The sequence below is a fragment of the Nansenia antarctica genome, assembly GCF_963989245.1.
Source record: "Nansenia antarctica genome assembly, chromosome: 2".
NCBI lineage: Eukaryota > Metazoa > Chordata > Actinopteri > Argentiniformes > Microstomatidae > Nansenia > Nansenia antarctica.
In genome coordinates this window covers 46850385-46866123 of record NC_137675.1, presented here as the reverse complement: position 1 = coordinate 46866123, position 15739 = coordinate 46850385, and the positions used below count along the sequence as shown (strand labels likewise).

Genomic DNA, 15739 nt, shown 5'->3' with positions numbered 1-15739 from the left:
TTTCTCTTTTCTTTGGGATAATGAATGCCTTCTCAAGAAATTCAGATAGCTCCCCCTCTTTCTTCTTTGTTTTCTTCAGGCCACTGAAGACTTGATGTGCCCTCTCGACACATTTTCTTAGTGCTGCGTCAGTAGCAGCTGCCATGTCTGACGCCTGTGACTCTAGAGTCTCCATCCTAAATTCTGCTGTAATCCCTCCATGCTTTCTTCTCAAATCTAGAACGGTCCTGTTGGTGATGTTTGAGACAGACCTTTCTTCTTCTCCTACAGCACAGGCCATTTTGCATCAAAGGGCAAAGGATCTGAAAGATAAGAGAACTCAAATTAAAACAATAGCGGACTCAACTGCATCCGTTACATATTTTCTCTGTTACAGGTAGGCCTATTGAAAGTCACAGGTAGAATAGGTATTGAAGAATATTCTCTTACAGGCAGTGAAAGTCACAGCTCACAGTCACAATGCTTCAGGCAGATGTCTCCACACAATAATAGTCTTCTGATGTAATAAAATATGTATGAAATTCAGCAATGTTTTGCTATAGCCCACACTGGATAGAGGTTCACCCAGCCCCCCCGCTCTTGCGCGCGTGCCCTGCACACATGCACGCACACATGCACGCACACATGCACACATACACACGCACACATACACACACACACACGCGCGCGCACACACACACAAACACATACACACACACACAAACACACACACATACACATACACACACATACACATACACACACACACACACACACATACACAAACACATACACACACACACACGAGACAGCTGGGAAGTTGACTAACACTTCGCTAACACGACTGTATTGTGTCAGCCTGACATTATGTTCGTCAGATTTCTGTCTGTCTCCTAATAATATTACAAATTGTTTGGCAACATTATCATGAGGGGTTCACTGAAATCTAAACGTTGGGTGATTCGCCGAATTCATTCTCCGCCTCCAACGAAACGAGATGCTAGTCCCGCCCCACCGTTCTCCTCAGCAAACCACAGCTAGCGCTGTAGCATCGGTCACACCCCAAATTAAACTTAACATTGCTTCACCAATAATCAGGGGAGGCTGGTTCATTAGGGGCAATTGGACAATGCCCCACCAAAGGGAGAAGAGAGAGATTTTTTTTCTATGACTTCTAGACAGTGTTGCTTCTGAATATCATAGTCCAATCAGCTAGTGTTCTGTGGAGTATATCATAGTCCAATCAGCTAGTGTTCTGTGGAGTATGTTCCAATCAGCTTCAAGTCCCGCCCCTTTCAGGGCAACTTTCAGTCTACTCGAAGTTGCACTAGGCTGTTCTCGTAGACTTGCATGTAAAATCTATTTTGGTAACTTCAGGCCATTCGGTCATTTGTCTATGGGGTTTTGGGACATGCACAAAGAATCGTACGTGCTTACGTCATGTCCGGCGTAGCTTCGTTCACCTGCCGTGATTTCCCCGGAGCAGCACAGCCCACTTCTGCCTGTTTACAGTAGGAGTGGTGGAAAAGCCAGGAGGGAAAAAACTGAAATGACTGAGGGTCTGAAAAAACTCCATCTTCACTCAACGTTGTCGGCAAGAAATCTAAAGGCCAAAATAAGGTATTTGTCTCATATGTGACGTATCAACTGTGTTTTTCTTGTTAGGTTTGGCTGCATTTGTTTTGTGCGCTTGGAGGTTTTTGGTCAATAACGCACAGTTCCTCTTTGCCGCTTGTGTGACGCCCGTCGACTTTCGTGTGGCGATGGATGCGAAATGTTGAATGGACCACCCTGCCTGCGCTCGATGTGGAACTAGATCGTTGTTATTGACAACGCGGTGTAGTAGCAGTTTCAGACGAATATTAGTTTATATATATCCTGAAATAAAAAGGAAAACAGTGTATTTCTAGGAAACAATACTTCATTGTTAAATGCTTTCAAGGGTGTTGTTTTTTTCCCCGTTGAACGTGGGAGGGTTGTTGCGACTTGACAGTGATGATGGATAATAATAACATTCTCGAACCCTCCGGTTTAGGGCTTACTTAGGGTGAAAACAGATAACTGTACAAAAGAGACACAAATACACGTGTGACGCATTTGTCTAATAGTGTATGCCTACTGTAAACCCATATGTTTCAATGACAGAAGAAAACTTTTTGGAGTTGCCGCCTCCTCCTGCCAAATTGTATTTGGGGACATCATCCTGCAACAAGTTGTAACTGATACCGTATCAGTAATGATGACCCTGTGTCATGCCCGTTAGGAGCTACGCCAGGGGAGTTAACTCTTTGGTGTTAACCGGTTTGGAAGTGGAAGGTTGTGAGTTCGATACCCGCTTAACTACTCCACCCCGTTGTTTGCCACACTGGTTGAAGTGGGACAGTCGGAGAGGGCGTGTCCAAGAGAGGGCATGTCCAGGAGAGGGCGTGTCCGTGAATCAGAATCAGAATCAGAAGACGTTATTGCCATGACATGTAAACATGTTAGGAATTTGGTTTGGGACAATGGAGCACGGTTTACAGCAGGACAGGTGCAAGACACAATCCTGGCCCACTCCAAAGAAAGGTTTTCTTTCACCAACCACCTTGTGAGTGCCACGCTGCTCCAAGGAGAGATGTTCCAACAGCACTGCCATGCATTCCCTGTTGAGGCTCTGAACACCACTGTCAAGGCATACCCCATGCTGAACCAGGTGAAGCTCAAGACTGAGCTGTCCCTTGTCTATGAGAGTGCTGAGTTCAAGGGCTGCTCTGGTGCACTGGCACTGTACCAGGTTCTACACAGTTACAACCTCCAGGAGACTTTCTCTGAGACTGTAGCTCTGTTGAACATCCTAATTACTACTCCCATGACAACAGCTGAAGCTGAGAGGTGTTTCTCGACCCTTAAGAGAATCAAGAACTTCCTGCGAAACACAATGGGCCAGGAGCGCCTGAATGCACTGGCCATGCTTTCAATGGAGAGGGAACTAGTCAGGAAGATGCCTGATTTTAATGAGAGGGTCATTGATTGTTTTGCTGCTTTGAAAGAGAGACGAGCTAAATTTCAATACAAGTGAGCAGTATGTATGCCGTCCATATTTTGTATTTTGTAGTATGTAAATAGTTTTATCCATCCATTGCACATTATCAGCCCCTGTGCCACTGCTCTTTATCCTGGATTTGCTGCACCTAAAATAAAAGATGTGATAACTGAATACCAATGGCTGTGAGAGTCAATTTATTTAAGCCCGCTGATTTAGGTGAATTTACCCTTGAACGTGTCACCTTAACCATCAACGCAACAATTGCCCCCCCTGAGAGATTTGGCAGGAGCCGCCACTGCCAATAATAGTCTGTCAGAACACACCACACATCCAAATGTTCACAGCTAGCTGTAGTTGATCACCAGGTATGTTTTATTCATGTAGGGAGAATAATTCATGTAAGAAAAACGATAGGAAAATCTTTCTTACCTTTCTTGACTGCTTAAAAAATCCGGAAACTGGTGAAACTTGCTGTGCGCGTGAACATATCCCTTGGAAACCAACTGATAGTTAGGTTGTATTGATCTGTCATTGGGATCCCCCTCCGGAATTGGTCAACATTAAACCACATTTCGGCCGTAGCGTGACCAAATGTAGTTGATAGAATCGGACGCTCTGAGCGCGACGGACACCTCACATCTGGACTTATAATTAATGAATGGTGAAACGGATTATATTGAAACATTGTATGAGTGGTAACAACAACTATTCACACAAGTTAAAACAGTCAATCCATATTTTGTCATACACAGTGTTTATATGTATTGGTTTATCTAATGAAGACCGTTTGTGTACAGTAGAATTCTTGTCCAGCGGACAGCTTTTAGAACGTTACCTAACTGCCTACAACTGGTATAATGCATACTTACTTGTTATAGTCGTACATACAGTATATGAGCCTTTTATATTGTTAGCAGAATCATAGGAACATTATGTGCTACAAATGTGAATCTTATGAAATTACATTGAGTGAAAAACTTCGATACTAGAAGTAAACGTCAATTGTAAAAATTCGCAGGCTACTTCGTCGCTCTCCTTTTATGGAGGGGCGCTACAACATGTTTTACTGTACACTTGTTTATGAATGGTGTATAAACAGCGTATCAATTGACATTATTATAAAGTGTTACCCAGCTGGGTACTCTGTATTTAATATGCCACAGTGCACTCGCTCAAAGAGGAGACATCATGAGAGAACACTGACCTTCTTTGACTAATCTCCAAGGACTGAAGAAAGTGTTGTGCAGGCTCAGAGAGGAGAAGAGATGGTGTTCCTGGAAGCTCTCGTTGAGCCTCCTGAGCAGCGTGGGTATGGTGGCATGGCCGAAGCGGAACGCTGCGGTAGCAAACACGTTGGAGGCTGACGGGTCTGTGATTGGATCATAGCCCCCATAGGGACCGACGTTGAGATCAAAAGCCTCTCTTCCAATGATTTTTGGAACATAATCCCTTATGGTGATAATCTGGGAGAGAAAAACAACAACAACAACAACAGAAAAGAATAGACCTTTAGATAGTGTATCTTCCACAAAAAGAAAAACATACAACAAAACAACTTGCAATCTATAATTCTGACATATGAGGAGTGTTCATTTCCAGCAGTTTAGGTGGAATAGGGTAAAGGAGCTTTATTATACCAGCTTGATATGTTTGTCTCCACATATTTTTGATATTCTTTGATTGTGATGCAATCACTTTACCAGTGTATAGTTTTTATTTATTCATGTCATTTACCTGTATTATAGAGGTATTATAGAGGTATTATAGAGGTATTATAGAGGTACACAACTGGCTGAATTGTTATTGGCTGAAAAGATGCTAAAACAACACGTGGCTATTTTGTGTTTTCTTCACTTTCTTCACAAGACATTTACAGCCCAGTGTAGCGTTACAGTGAAAACATCTTTAATAAGGGCTAAATGATATAAAACCAAATATGAACTAAACTCAAATTAATTTGTGATTGACATCAAACAATACACTTATTTTAATTACTTAGCATGAGCACTTTGAGCTGCAACGTTTGCAGGAAAAGCGCTATACAAATAAATGTTATTATTATTATTACTTTCTTGTATCATTGGACAGCCCTAGTTTCCATAATAGACAGTGGGACTTGTTAGGATATATTTTTCAAAGGTCCTATTGTCCATTCTCCAGCACCAGCTGCTTAAGTCATGATGTTACATATCTTATCAGTTTTCCTGTTTTAATATGCACATCATGAGTATTGTATCCTAAGAACACATACGACCCATTGTAAGCTACTGTCTGGGAACTGTCTGATGACCATGAATCCAGGTGTTGTAAGAACCGATAAAAAACTCTCACGTCTAAAAGCCAATGCACACGGCCCCGATTTTGTCGCACCGCCGAATTCGATTCCATTGTTTTGAATGAGACAATGCACACGGCGTGCGATGCGATATTATCGCACCACAACATTCGATTCTCCATTCACACCAATTGAAATAATTCAAAGAATTGAGAATCGAATGTTGTCGTGCGATAAAATCGCACGCTGTGTGCATTGGGCTTAACACAAGACAACACTCCATTCATAGTTTTAAAACATTCTAATAGGCCATTCAGCTCTTACATCATAGTGGCCAAAAGGGTAAAGAACTCTGTGTCTTGTGAAAGTATATAATGTAATGTAATCTAAAGAAGAACACCTTTTTCTGAGACCACCTCAGGTTAAGGTGCAACTCTGTACTACACGTGTGATCTTCAATAAACGTCCACTTGTGCGATAGAAAACATCTCTCCTCTTTCTTGGAGCAGTCAACCAAAATAACTGATTATTCTGATTTTAATTCCAACAGACTTGCCTGGTGCAGCGCTCCAATGATCTTGCGGGTCTCTTGATAGATGGTCTCTGAGCTCCAGTGGGCGTTGAGGTCCTCCAGAGCCTCTGCTATCCGGTTGTGTTCCCTCACCCACAGCGTGTGCAGTGCTGCCAGGGGCAGGATCTCGTTCACCCTGCTGTCTCCAGCCAGGAAGCACTCCACCCTCGGCCCTCTGGGGTCGGCTGGGTTCTGAAAACATGCAGACGGGCTGGTGGAGACGGAAGGCAGGTACGCTCTGCCGTGTGGGTCTGTGAGTCCAGGATTGACGGCCAGTTGACCCCGGGGGCTTGACAGGTTCCGGAGGGCACTCTGTAAAAACAGGGTGTGGCCGTACACAGTGGAGGCGTCCAGGAAAGAGGTGATTGAGTTCATTTGTTGCCGCTGTAGCGTGTGTCTGGTGTCGGCCACAGCGGGCGGGACGTGGCCAGAGAAGCAGGCAGGCGAGGAGCGGAAAAACGTCAGACAGCTTTTGTTCCTGGACAACACGTCCTGAGGGAGAGTCTGCAGCAGAGAGAAGATAATTACAGACTGTATGTGACACGGTATGTTGAAAGGGGCCGCATGTCGGCAACTCTCGCGCAAATTAAATGGTAAATGGACTGCACTTATATAGCGCCTTTTTTGCTGCTCCAAAGCGCTTTACAACGGCCTCTCATTCACCCATTCACACACACATTCACACACCAATGGCGGCAGGCTACCATGCAAGGCGCCGGCCCGCTCACTGGGAGCAAATTTGGGGTTCAGTGTCTTGCCCAAGGACACTTCGACATGTGGCGAGCCGGGGCTAGAACCGCTGATCTGCCAACCTTGTGATCATTAGACGGCGACTCTACCTCCTGAAACACAGCCGCCCACACAATGAACAAAAAGCTTCTTCCTTTTTTCTTTTAAAAATGTTTTTGTTTTCCATTGTTTTTGCATATTACAAACGTTGAAGTGTTGAAGAGCCCACTTGATATACTGGTTGAGTGATACATGGCTTGTAAGACAAACTTACATTTTAGGACGTGTTCAAAAGCAAGGACTGTGTGATCATCTAGTTATGTGTAGTTATGTGTTTTTAGCATGTTGATGTTCTATCAGCATGTTGTGATGTGAATGAGACAATGCACACGGCATCGGGATCCGATGTAATGTTCAGACTTTTGTTATAAAAAATGTGAACACATTTCCGCATTGTTGAAAATCAATGACACATCGCTAGTCAACTAACACAGCTTGTTCTGTGAGCCTGCTAACAATGTAATGTATTGTTGTATGTATGTTTGGCTTGAGTAGTGAGTTTGTGTTGTGATTCTCAACAACGTTGAAACGTAGTTTGTGTGTTTATCAGGGCTCTCAAGTCTCACGCATTGGGCGTGAGACACACGGGCGTGCGAGCGTGTGAACGGGTTGAAATGCGTGTGTCTCACGCCCAATGCGTGAGACTTGAGAGCCCTGGTTTAAAAAGAAAAGTCTGAACATTTGTTTGGTTGCCGATATGAGGACCAAGAGGACTAGAACGTGTCACAATTATCTGTGGGATATGAATGTCCTCTAGGCCAGTAGTGACCAGGTGTCATACAGACCAAATTAAAACACTCCCTGCATCAGAATAATGAAATGCAATTCGGTTGTTAAGTCTGACGTCAACAGAAATTTAGCAATGTCCGGGTCCAAATAAAAAATTCCCCGCACCAGAGTACCAGTGTACTAAAGCGGTAGAATTTCAGTTCAATCGTTTTTTAGACTCAGATCTATTCATACAACAAGGGACACAGCACTTTCCCGTTTTCCCCATATTGTCAGCGTCTTTGAGCCTCGGAAAAGCGCTATACAAATATAATGAATTATTATTATTACTGCGGCATTTCGAAGAGAGCGCCTCAGCCAACGTTGGACCCGGAAACACGTCACGACTTAACAACCGAATTAGATACTGTAGCTTGAGCTTCAAAACTTGTCCAAATGAGAATTAATTAATTCATGTTGACTGTATTATAGAAGCACTAACTATTTAGAATTAGAAAAATACCTTTGGCGTTGGAAATTATTCCAGTTATTGACCTAATGTAAAATGTTGACATAAGATGATGTCTTTTCCCATTGTACTTCTTAAATAGCAAGAAATGTGGATTATTTCACACAATATATGTATATTATATACTGTATGAATATGTTACACGTTCTTGTTTTGGTCCGCATGTCGGCATCCGATTTAATGTTCGGATTTTTCTTTCATTTCCACGTTGTTGAAAATCAATGACACATCACTAGTCATAACACAGCTTGTTTTGTGAGCCTGCTAACTATGTAAAGTAGTGTTATAGTTAACTAGGTAGCAGTGGGGATTACTCTGAAGCCACTGCACTGCAGTATTTTGGCTTGACTAGTGAGTTTGTATTGTGATTCTCAACAATGTTGAAATGAACGTGTTACATATGGTAGAATATGGAATGTTAAAGAAAGAAATCCCCAAAACAGGAAGAGAAAGACAACTGTGATTGGTTAGGGGGATCATAAGACAACTGTGATTGGTTAGGGGGATCATATAATGAGGGGTGAGGAGTTACCTCAATAGGGAAGCAGGGGTTTATGTTTTCACATGTGCTCAAACAGTCCAGTCCTCCCAAGAAAGCAGCTTTGCTTGTGCTCTGAGGAGTGAAGGATATGTCATGGTCTATGTACTGGCCCCAGTCCACCAGCATCTGAGAATAGGCACAGTCTTCCACAGTTCCTTTCCTGGTGCTCTGCATCATGTTCTTGCTGACTTCCCGTACCTTAATACAGTTAATACATTAAATCAGTACCTATTAATATTAATACAGTGAGAACAAGGAGCATCGACTCAGAATTGGAGATATGTTGCTCTCCCCATTTTCACAGAGGACATAACACTGAAGTAAAATGTCATAAACTGTAGTTTCATTTGCTGTCATTTCCAGGGAAATCATAGGACCAGACAAGTACTCTTATGATGGATCTCTAGATCACCAGCCTTTTTTGAAAAATGGTCTTGTTGACTGTAAGCTGTGAATGTGTCTTCATAATCATGACCCATTGTATAATTAATGAATGGTCTCGTCTTAACAAAATCAGTTGATGCACATGTGGGGAGCATGGCACGTTCTGGCCTGCAGGTGGAGGGTGGATGACAGGGCTGATTGCGGACAGGTGTCAGTAATCAGCCTCGTTATCCAACTGGTCTATTTAACCTTGGTGTGTTTGTTCCCCCTGGCAGTGAACGAGGCAGAGACAAGCTGCCAGATGGAGAGAGACACTGTGTGTCAGTGAGCGAGTCCCGAAAGGGCGTATTAGTATTTGTTTGTTACACGTCAGTGACGTGCTGAGCTGTACAGCGAAATTAGGGGTCTAATTAATTTTTAGATGACTAAGAAATCTAAGTTTCTTTGTAGGACAATCTACTCTGTATACTGCAAGTATATCTAGATTTCGGGCGGAGAAGCGGCGAACAAGCAACGCCAGCGTGCTCTCTCGACCGGCATTTTTTGAAAAGTGAACTTTAGAGATTACCAGAGGAAGTTGGAACCCGTTATAGAGCTGCCCGCGGTTCCAGCCCCTGGTCTGCCTTTCTCCATCCTCATACTCTGCTGGAAGCCATCTGGCCAAGGCGCTGTTGGCTGCTCCCCAGAGAGGGTTCTGTCTGAAAAACATGTCTTAGTATTTACAAGATATCCCATAACCAGGGGCGCCGCTAAGGGGGTGGTAAGTTAGGACGATTCTAAGGGCCCAGCACTGACAGGGGCCCATGAGAATCTAAAAAAAATAAAAAAATATAAAAAATATAAATAATATTATTATTATTATTATTATTATTATCATCATAAGGACGTTAATGTAGCCGAATTCAAATTATAATTCTATGTATTAAAAAAAAGTCACAAAATAAACAAACTGGAGTTTTGTTTCTCTATGTTTAACAAAATTGAGCCTTATTATTTACCCCTCTCTTTATTCACTGCATGGTTCAGTCCACCGCGCGAGTTGCTAGACGAGAGGAACGTTACCGCAAATAGTCTGACAAGGTTTCCATGACCAACATGTCCTGCTGTAGCATGTGTGTGGGACAGATGGAGGACAGCCAGATTGGAAATGCATCAAATGTACGTGTGCGTGCGTGGACGATGTCGTGAAAGGCAAAGCCAAAGTCAGGGTCTCAAAAGAGAAAAGTAAAAAAAATCACTAAAAACAGTGGTTTAGTGATCTAATCACTGCGTGGATGATCTAGTTAGCTCGCTATAGCTAATTAACATTAACTTCAAGTAAAGTTAACTTACAGTGCACTGTCAGTATAATTTAAGTTAAATGTATGAGATGAGGGCAATTTTGGTCCAAATATAGGTTATTAGAGCTCAGTGAATTTGTATCCAGCAGTTATGCACTCTTGCTATTATAGCTAGCTAACTAGTATAATGTTACATGCTAATGACGTCATGCACAGATGCACCTCCCAGTTGAAGGAGAAGGAGGTGAGCAGTAGGAGTTTGGGGTTAACAAACAGATTTTGAATATTTTAATGTATGCTGCATTACCATGCAAGCATTGAATACAACTTTAGCTAATATTCATATTTAGTTAATAGTTCTTCCAGTAATTGCAATAACATTGACCACTGGCATCTTAATAATATTGTTAGCTAGCTAGATAACATTTAAGTTAGCTAATCTGGTGTAATGTATGTATTATTAATATGTTAATACTATTATAGGACATATTATCAATTATGTACCTATGGATACTCCATGCCAGGGCCCTCTTCAAGCAAGGCAGCCAGAGAGGAGAGCAGAGGTGGGGGGGGGGGGGGGGGGGTAGTGGTGGTCTAGTAGTGGATAGTGAGTTGGACTTGTGATCGGAAGGTTGCGAGTTCAAATCCCGCCTGAAACCACACCACTACTAGTGTGCCCTTGAGTAAGGCACTTAGCCTTCAGTTACTCCAGGGGGAATGTCCCTGTAATTCGTAATTGTTTGGATTAAAAGTGTCTGCTAAATGGCTAAATTAAATACAATTTAAACAATTAAGAGGTAAAGAGGCAGAAGAAGAAGAGCAAGAAGTAACAAAGGACAATGACAGCAGCACAGCAAGTTGGCTTCATCACTAGATTTCAAGGATCTTATTAAAGATTTTGCTACTAAGAAGGCCCAGCGTTTAGCTTTGATTTGATTTGATCTCTTTACTCCTATCTTGAATCGTTGTGCATTAGGCTAGATATCGTTTTTAGCTCTCCAGGTATACTATTCCACAGTACTGCCGCAGTGTAAAAATAAAAATCTTCCCATTTCACATTCAATTTCGCTGGCACCATGTCTGTGTTGCTCCCTCTTGTATAAGACACGTTTGTCTGTGTGAAACAAGCAATGCTGAGTCAGTAAATATCTCTGCTGTAATTCTTCATTGATCTAATCCTGACAGTATTATGGCCAACTGATCTTTACAATATCTACATTTATTTAGACACAATACCACCCCATTAAAATTATATTTTTTATAATTGGGTTCCAATCTTCATTTAATTATACTTTTGTCCTTGTGTTGTTCAAGTCTTAATTTAATAAGTTAAATAATGTTGAGATTTCTTTGCTGAATTGTTGATTCCTGTATTAACTGTAATTTTAAATTACATTTACAAAAGATGTCCATCATTGGATTTCTTGCAGTGCATCAATAGTTCATCAACTTCAACTGGGTTTAGGTTGATGGGTGGTTTAGGTGGGGGGGCCCAAAATGATATTCTGTCATGGGGCCCAGAATCTCTAGCGGCGCCCCTGCCCATAACACAACACAGGTGTGTACTGTATGCCATCTTTAATCTCTAATTGGTTTGCCAACCAACACAGTTTTTTTGCAAGCTTGATCCAGTTATGGTGCTTTAAAGTAACCCTGCTGATTGGGTGAAAGTTAACATTGTAGTGGTGTGCCAGAGACCCATGCCTCCAGGGGATTGTGTCCACATACTGTTGTCCATATAGTGACATATAGCATAGTATATCTATATACATTCAGCTTTGCCGACTCCATGTGACAGCAGCTGGTGGAACCGGGAACAAGTCATCAGCCGATCAAATGTTCAGACTTATATTCTGGAAAGTGTAAATACATTCCAGCGTTGTTGAGAATCAATGACACACTCGCTAGATAACCAACACAGCTTGTTTTGAATGAATGAATGAATGAATGGTCGTTATTGTCATTAATACAGTACAGGTACCATACAACGAAATTTAGGAGGGGGGGCTCCCCTGGTGCTTGGAAAAAATACTAAAAACAAGCGAGCCAAGGGTAAAACACGAGAAAAGAGCTGATTGACATAAATAAGGCTATGTACACTATCTACTATACTATACAACAAAACACTGTGCTGTACACTATGCTATGATATAAATATCCTAACTTTTTCCTATATCTGAACCTTATGTACACATGGGTTGTCATATTGCACATAATATTTGTTGCACATTCATTAAAGTGTGGCAGTTAGCAGGTTTAGAATGTTCACAGTTGTATTACAATATTGCACTTATGTTTACAATCTAGTAGCTGCCATCAAATTGTCTAGATTGTCCAGAGCCTAGAACCTAGGTCTTTGCTGTGTTCAGGGCCTGAATGGCCCTAGGGTAGAAGCTGAGCTTCAGTCTGTTTGTCCGTGCGAACATGGTCCTGAACCGCCTGCCTGAGCGCAGCCGAACAAAGTGTTCGTTCCCAGGGTGGGATGGGTCCCTGGAGATCTTGGAGGCCTTCCTGAGGCAGCGTGTGTTGTACAGCTCTTCCAGAGAGGGGAGGGGGGCGCCGATGATCTTCTGGGCCGATCTCACGACTCTGTAGCGCTTTCCTCTCTGCGGCTGTGCAGCTGAAGAACCACACGCAAATGCAGTAGGTGAGGATGCTCTCCACTGTGCAGCGGTAGAAGGTCACAAGCAGCTCCTGTCTGAGGTGGTAGTTCCTGAGGACTCGAAGTAGAGCCGCTGTTGTGCCTTCTTGGAGCCCCCTCTCCTAAATGTCGTTGTATGGTACCTGTACTGTATTAATGACAATAAAGACCATTCATTCATTTCTTGTACATATTACTTTATATTTGATACATGTTTAAATATGGGAAGAACTTTATAGACACACGTACACTTTCTGTTATATTTGTGTTTCTTTATTTTTGGGGTTGAAAACCATTGCTGTCTGATTTTGTTGGGGGGGGGGTGGGAGAAATATAGAAAAGAACAAATGTACAGAACAAGACTAACAAACAGCTTCTTCCCCCAGATGATCAGACTCTTGGAACAAGCCCACTGTAGACAGTTGACTCACTAACGGCACCGCTGCCTTGTCTTACCTGCATTAATGGCAAGGAAAGTTTATTTGTATAGCACATTTCATACAACAGGGGCAATTCAAAGTGCTTTGCATATTGCAAGAAATACTGAAAAAGGATATTATTTGTATAGCACATTTCATACAACAGGGGCAATTCAAAAAATGCTTTACATGTCTTAACAAATAATGTCACAAATAAACTTGAAACTGTAATCTGTCACTCAGTCAGAGTTTAAATATTCAAGCAGTGCAGCTCCATCCTGTTGATGTTCCTGGAACACACGAACAGGTGGCTGAACACACGAACAGGTGGCTGCACGTTCTTTAACAAATCATATCACAAATAAAATACTGCATCTGTCCATCAGTCTGAGTTGAAATATTCAAGCAGTGCAGCTCTCACACCAGCTCCTTCCTGTTGACGTTCCTGGAACATACGAACAGGTGGCTGCACATTCTCCATCACTGGAGGGTCTGGCATGTAGCGGTCCCCATGCTCCTCACAAATGTTGTGCAGTACACAACAGGCCATCACCATTTTTTGGGTGAGGTCCAATTGACAGTCATTCCTCTTTAGGAGACACCTCCATCTACCTTTCAGCCTTCCAAAGGATGTCTCCACAACTGCCCTAGCACTGTTTAGCCTGCCATTATAAATGTGTTGCTCCTGGGTCAGTCGGCCTGTATCAGAAAAAGGCTTCATCAGCCATGGTTGCAGAGGGTACGCAGGGTCTCCAATTAGGTAGTGTCCTATGTCACATCCTGAGATGTTTGCGGTGTGCTGATTAAAAAATTGTCCATCAGTCACAATTTCCCACAAATGAGACTGCCTCAGAACCCGTGAATCATGGACATTCCCAGGAAAACCAACACAAACATCCCAGAACAGACCCTTGCCATCAACAACACCCTGAAGTATGATTGAATGCCATCCCTTTCTGTTATAATAGTCACGTGGGAACGCTTCAGGTGCTATTATGGGGATGTGGCTGCCATCTATCGCTCCACCTGTTGCCGAAAAATGTAATAATAATAATAATACATTTATTTTATAAGGCGCCTTTCATGGCACTCAAGGTCGCCGTACAACAAATTTTAAAAAACAGTTACAAAATTCTAAATACAAAATACTGTAACGATCCTGTATGAGGCCCCTGTTAACAGCTCCTCCAAGGGAGTTAACTCTCTTGGTCTAATGGTTAGCGCGGTCGTCGGTTATGCGGGAGATCGGGGTTCGATTCCCGCATGGGGCGAGTTACACTACCAAGTCTCCGTTCGCTACTCTTTTTTTCTTAGAAATGACTGTGTTTACTACTTAGGCACATTGCTTCATGTCCCTCTGAGAAGTACGTTCAGTAGAAGAGTAGATCCAGTACCAGATTATACGTTCCATCTAACCTGGTACACACTGTACCTGGTACACACATTAACATTTTCTAAATCTTAACACATTTTTTATCTGACAGACCCCACACATGAAGATGAAAAATCATGGATTGAACAGGCCCCGAAGGCGCTGTTACGAGCCATACCCGCCCCGCTGGTCCGATTTCCAAAGAAACTGGTCCTCCTCTCCGAGGTGCCGGACTGGGGCTTGGGTATATTCAGCTTGCCGAAGGACGGTTGTTTATTCTGGGGTGTGGCGTACACCATAATCATCCTGTTACCGTCGTTGTACACCCGCTGGGGGGGGAGCTCCGACAGCCTGGGGTTGCTGGAGGCACGGCGCATCCTGGATCTTTCCATTTTCTATAACTTGATGTCAGTCCGTTTGAAAGCACCTCTCGAGCGTCTGAAGTCAAAACAACCGCCCTTTTTTTTCTTCTTTTTTTTTCTTTTTTCTTGCTTTCCAGCTTTATTCTCAGTTCTTACAAGTTATAACTCTCTTAATTCACACTCAATCTTATCTAACACCTAGCACTCAATCCTCTCGTCTCACTCTCCCACTCTCTCTCCCAAGTCGCTCCTCTTCCGCTCCCGGCCCCAGAACCCTCCCTCCCCCGGATGAACGTCATCCAACAACAACAACTCTTAAAGCCACAGTAATGTTAACCCACACTACAGACCCCCACCAGCTGGGTTGGAGCTCTGCTGGTCCTGTCCTGAGATGCGCAGAGCTTCTGAGGTGTCCTCAAAGTGCCAATCATGCTGGAGCAGCAAGTCCCTCAGGTTCACAGAGTCTTGGTGGAGGGCAGGCTTCTTGCTGGCCCTCCTCTCCTGGGTGCTGTCGTCCTCCTCCTCCTCCAGGCTCCTCTTACAGGCGGCTCCACCAGGGAGGCTTGTGGGCGGCTGGCTGGCGGCTCTGGTCTCCTTCAACAGAGGCCCCCCAGGGCCCCGTAGACCAGCTGACACTCCTGGCCCCCCCTCTGCCCCCTCCTCCTCTCCCTCCTTCTCTCTCTCCTTCTCCTCTCCCTCCTTCTCTCCCTCCTCCACGTCCTCGTCTGACAGCACGATCACTTCATCTCCCCCTGGACGCTCTCTCTCTCTCCTCTCTTCTCTTCTGCGCCCAGACCTAGTCCTCTGGTCCAAGTCCTGCCGGCGTGTCTTCATCGTAGAACTGACGGTCCCATGGGAGGAGGC

The 15739-nt window shown here is 43.4% G+C and overlaps 1 protein-coding gene across 1 annotated transcript; it reads right to left on the bottom strand.

Moving 5' to 3' along the window:
* Window positions 1–560: 560 nt before the first annotated feature.
* On the bottom strand, window positions 561–14890 carry LOC308150197 (thyroid peroxidase-like; the record flags this gene model as incomplete). The annotated part of the gene is made up of 4 exons (XM_080523055.1): window positions 561–592; window positions 4209–4467; window positions 5836–6354; window positions 14666–14890. The coding sequence occupies 4 exons, from the start codon at window positions 14888–14890 to the stop codon at window positions 561–563; spliced, it is 1035 nt and encodes a 344-aa protein (XP_080379181.1).
* Between the last annotated feature and the right edge of the window lie 849 nt (window positions 14891–15739).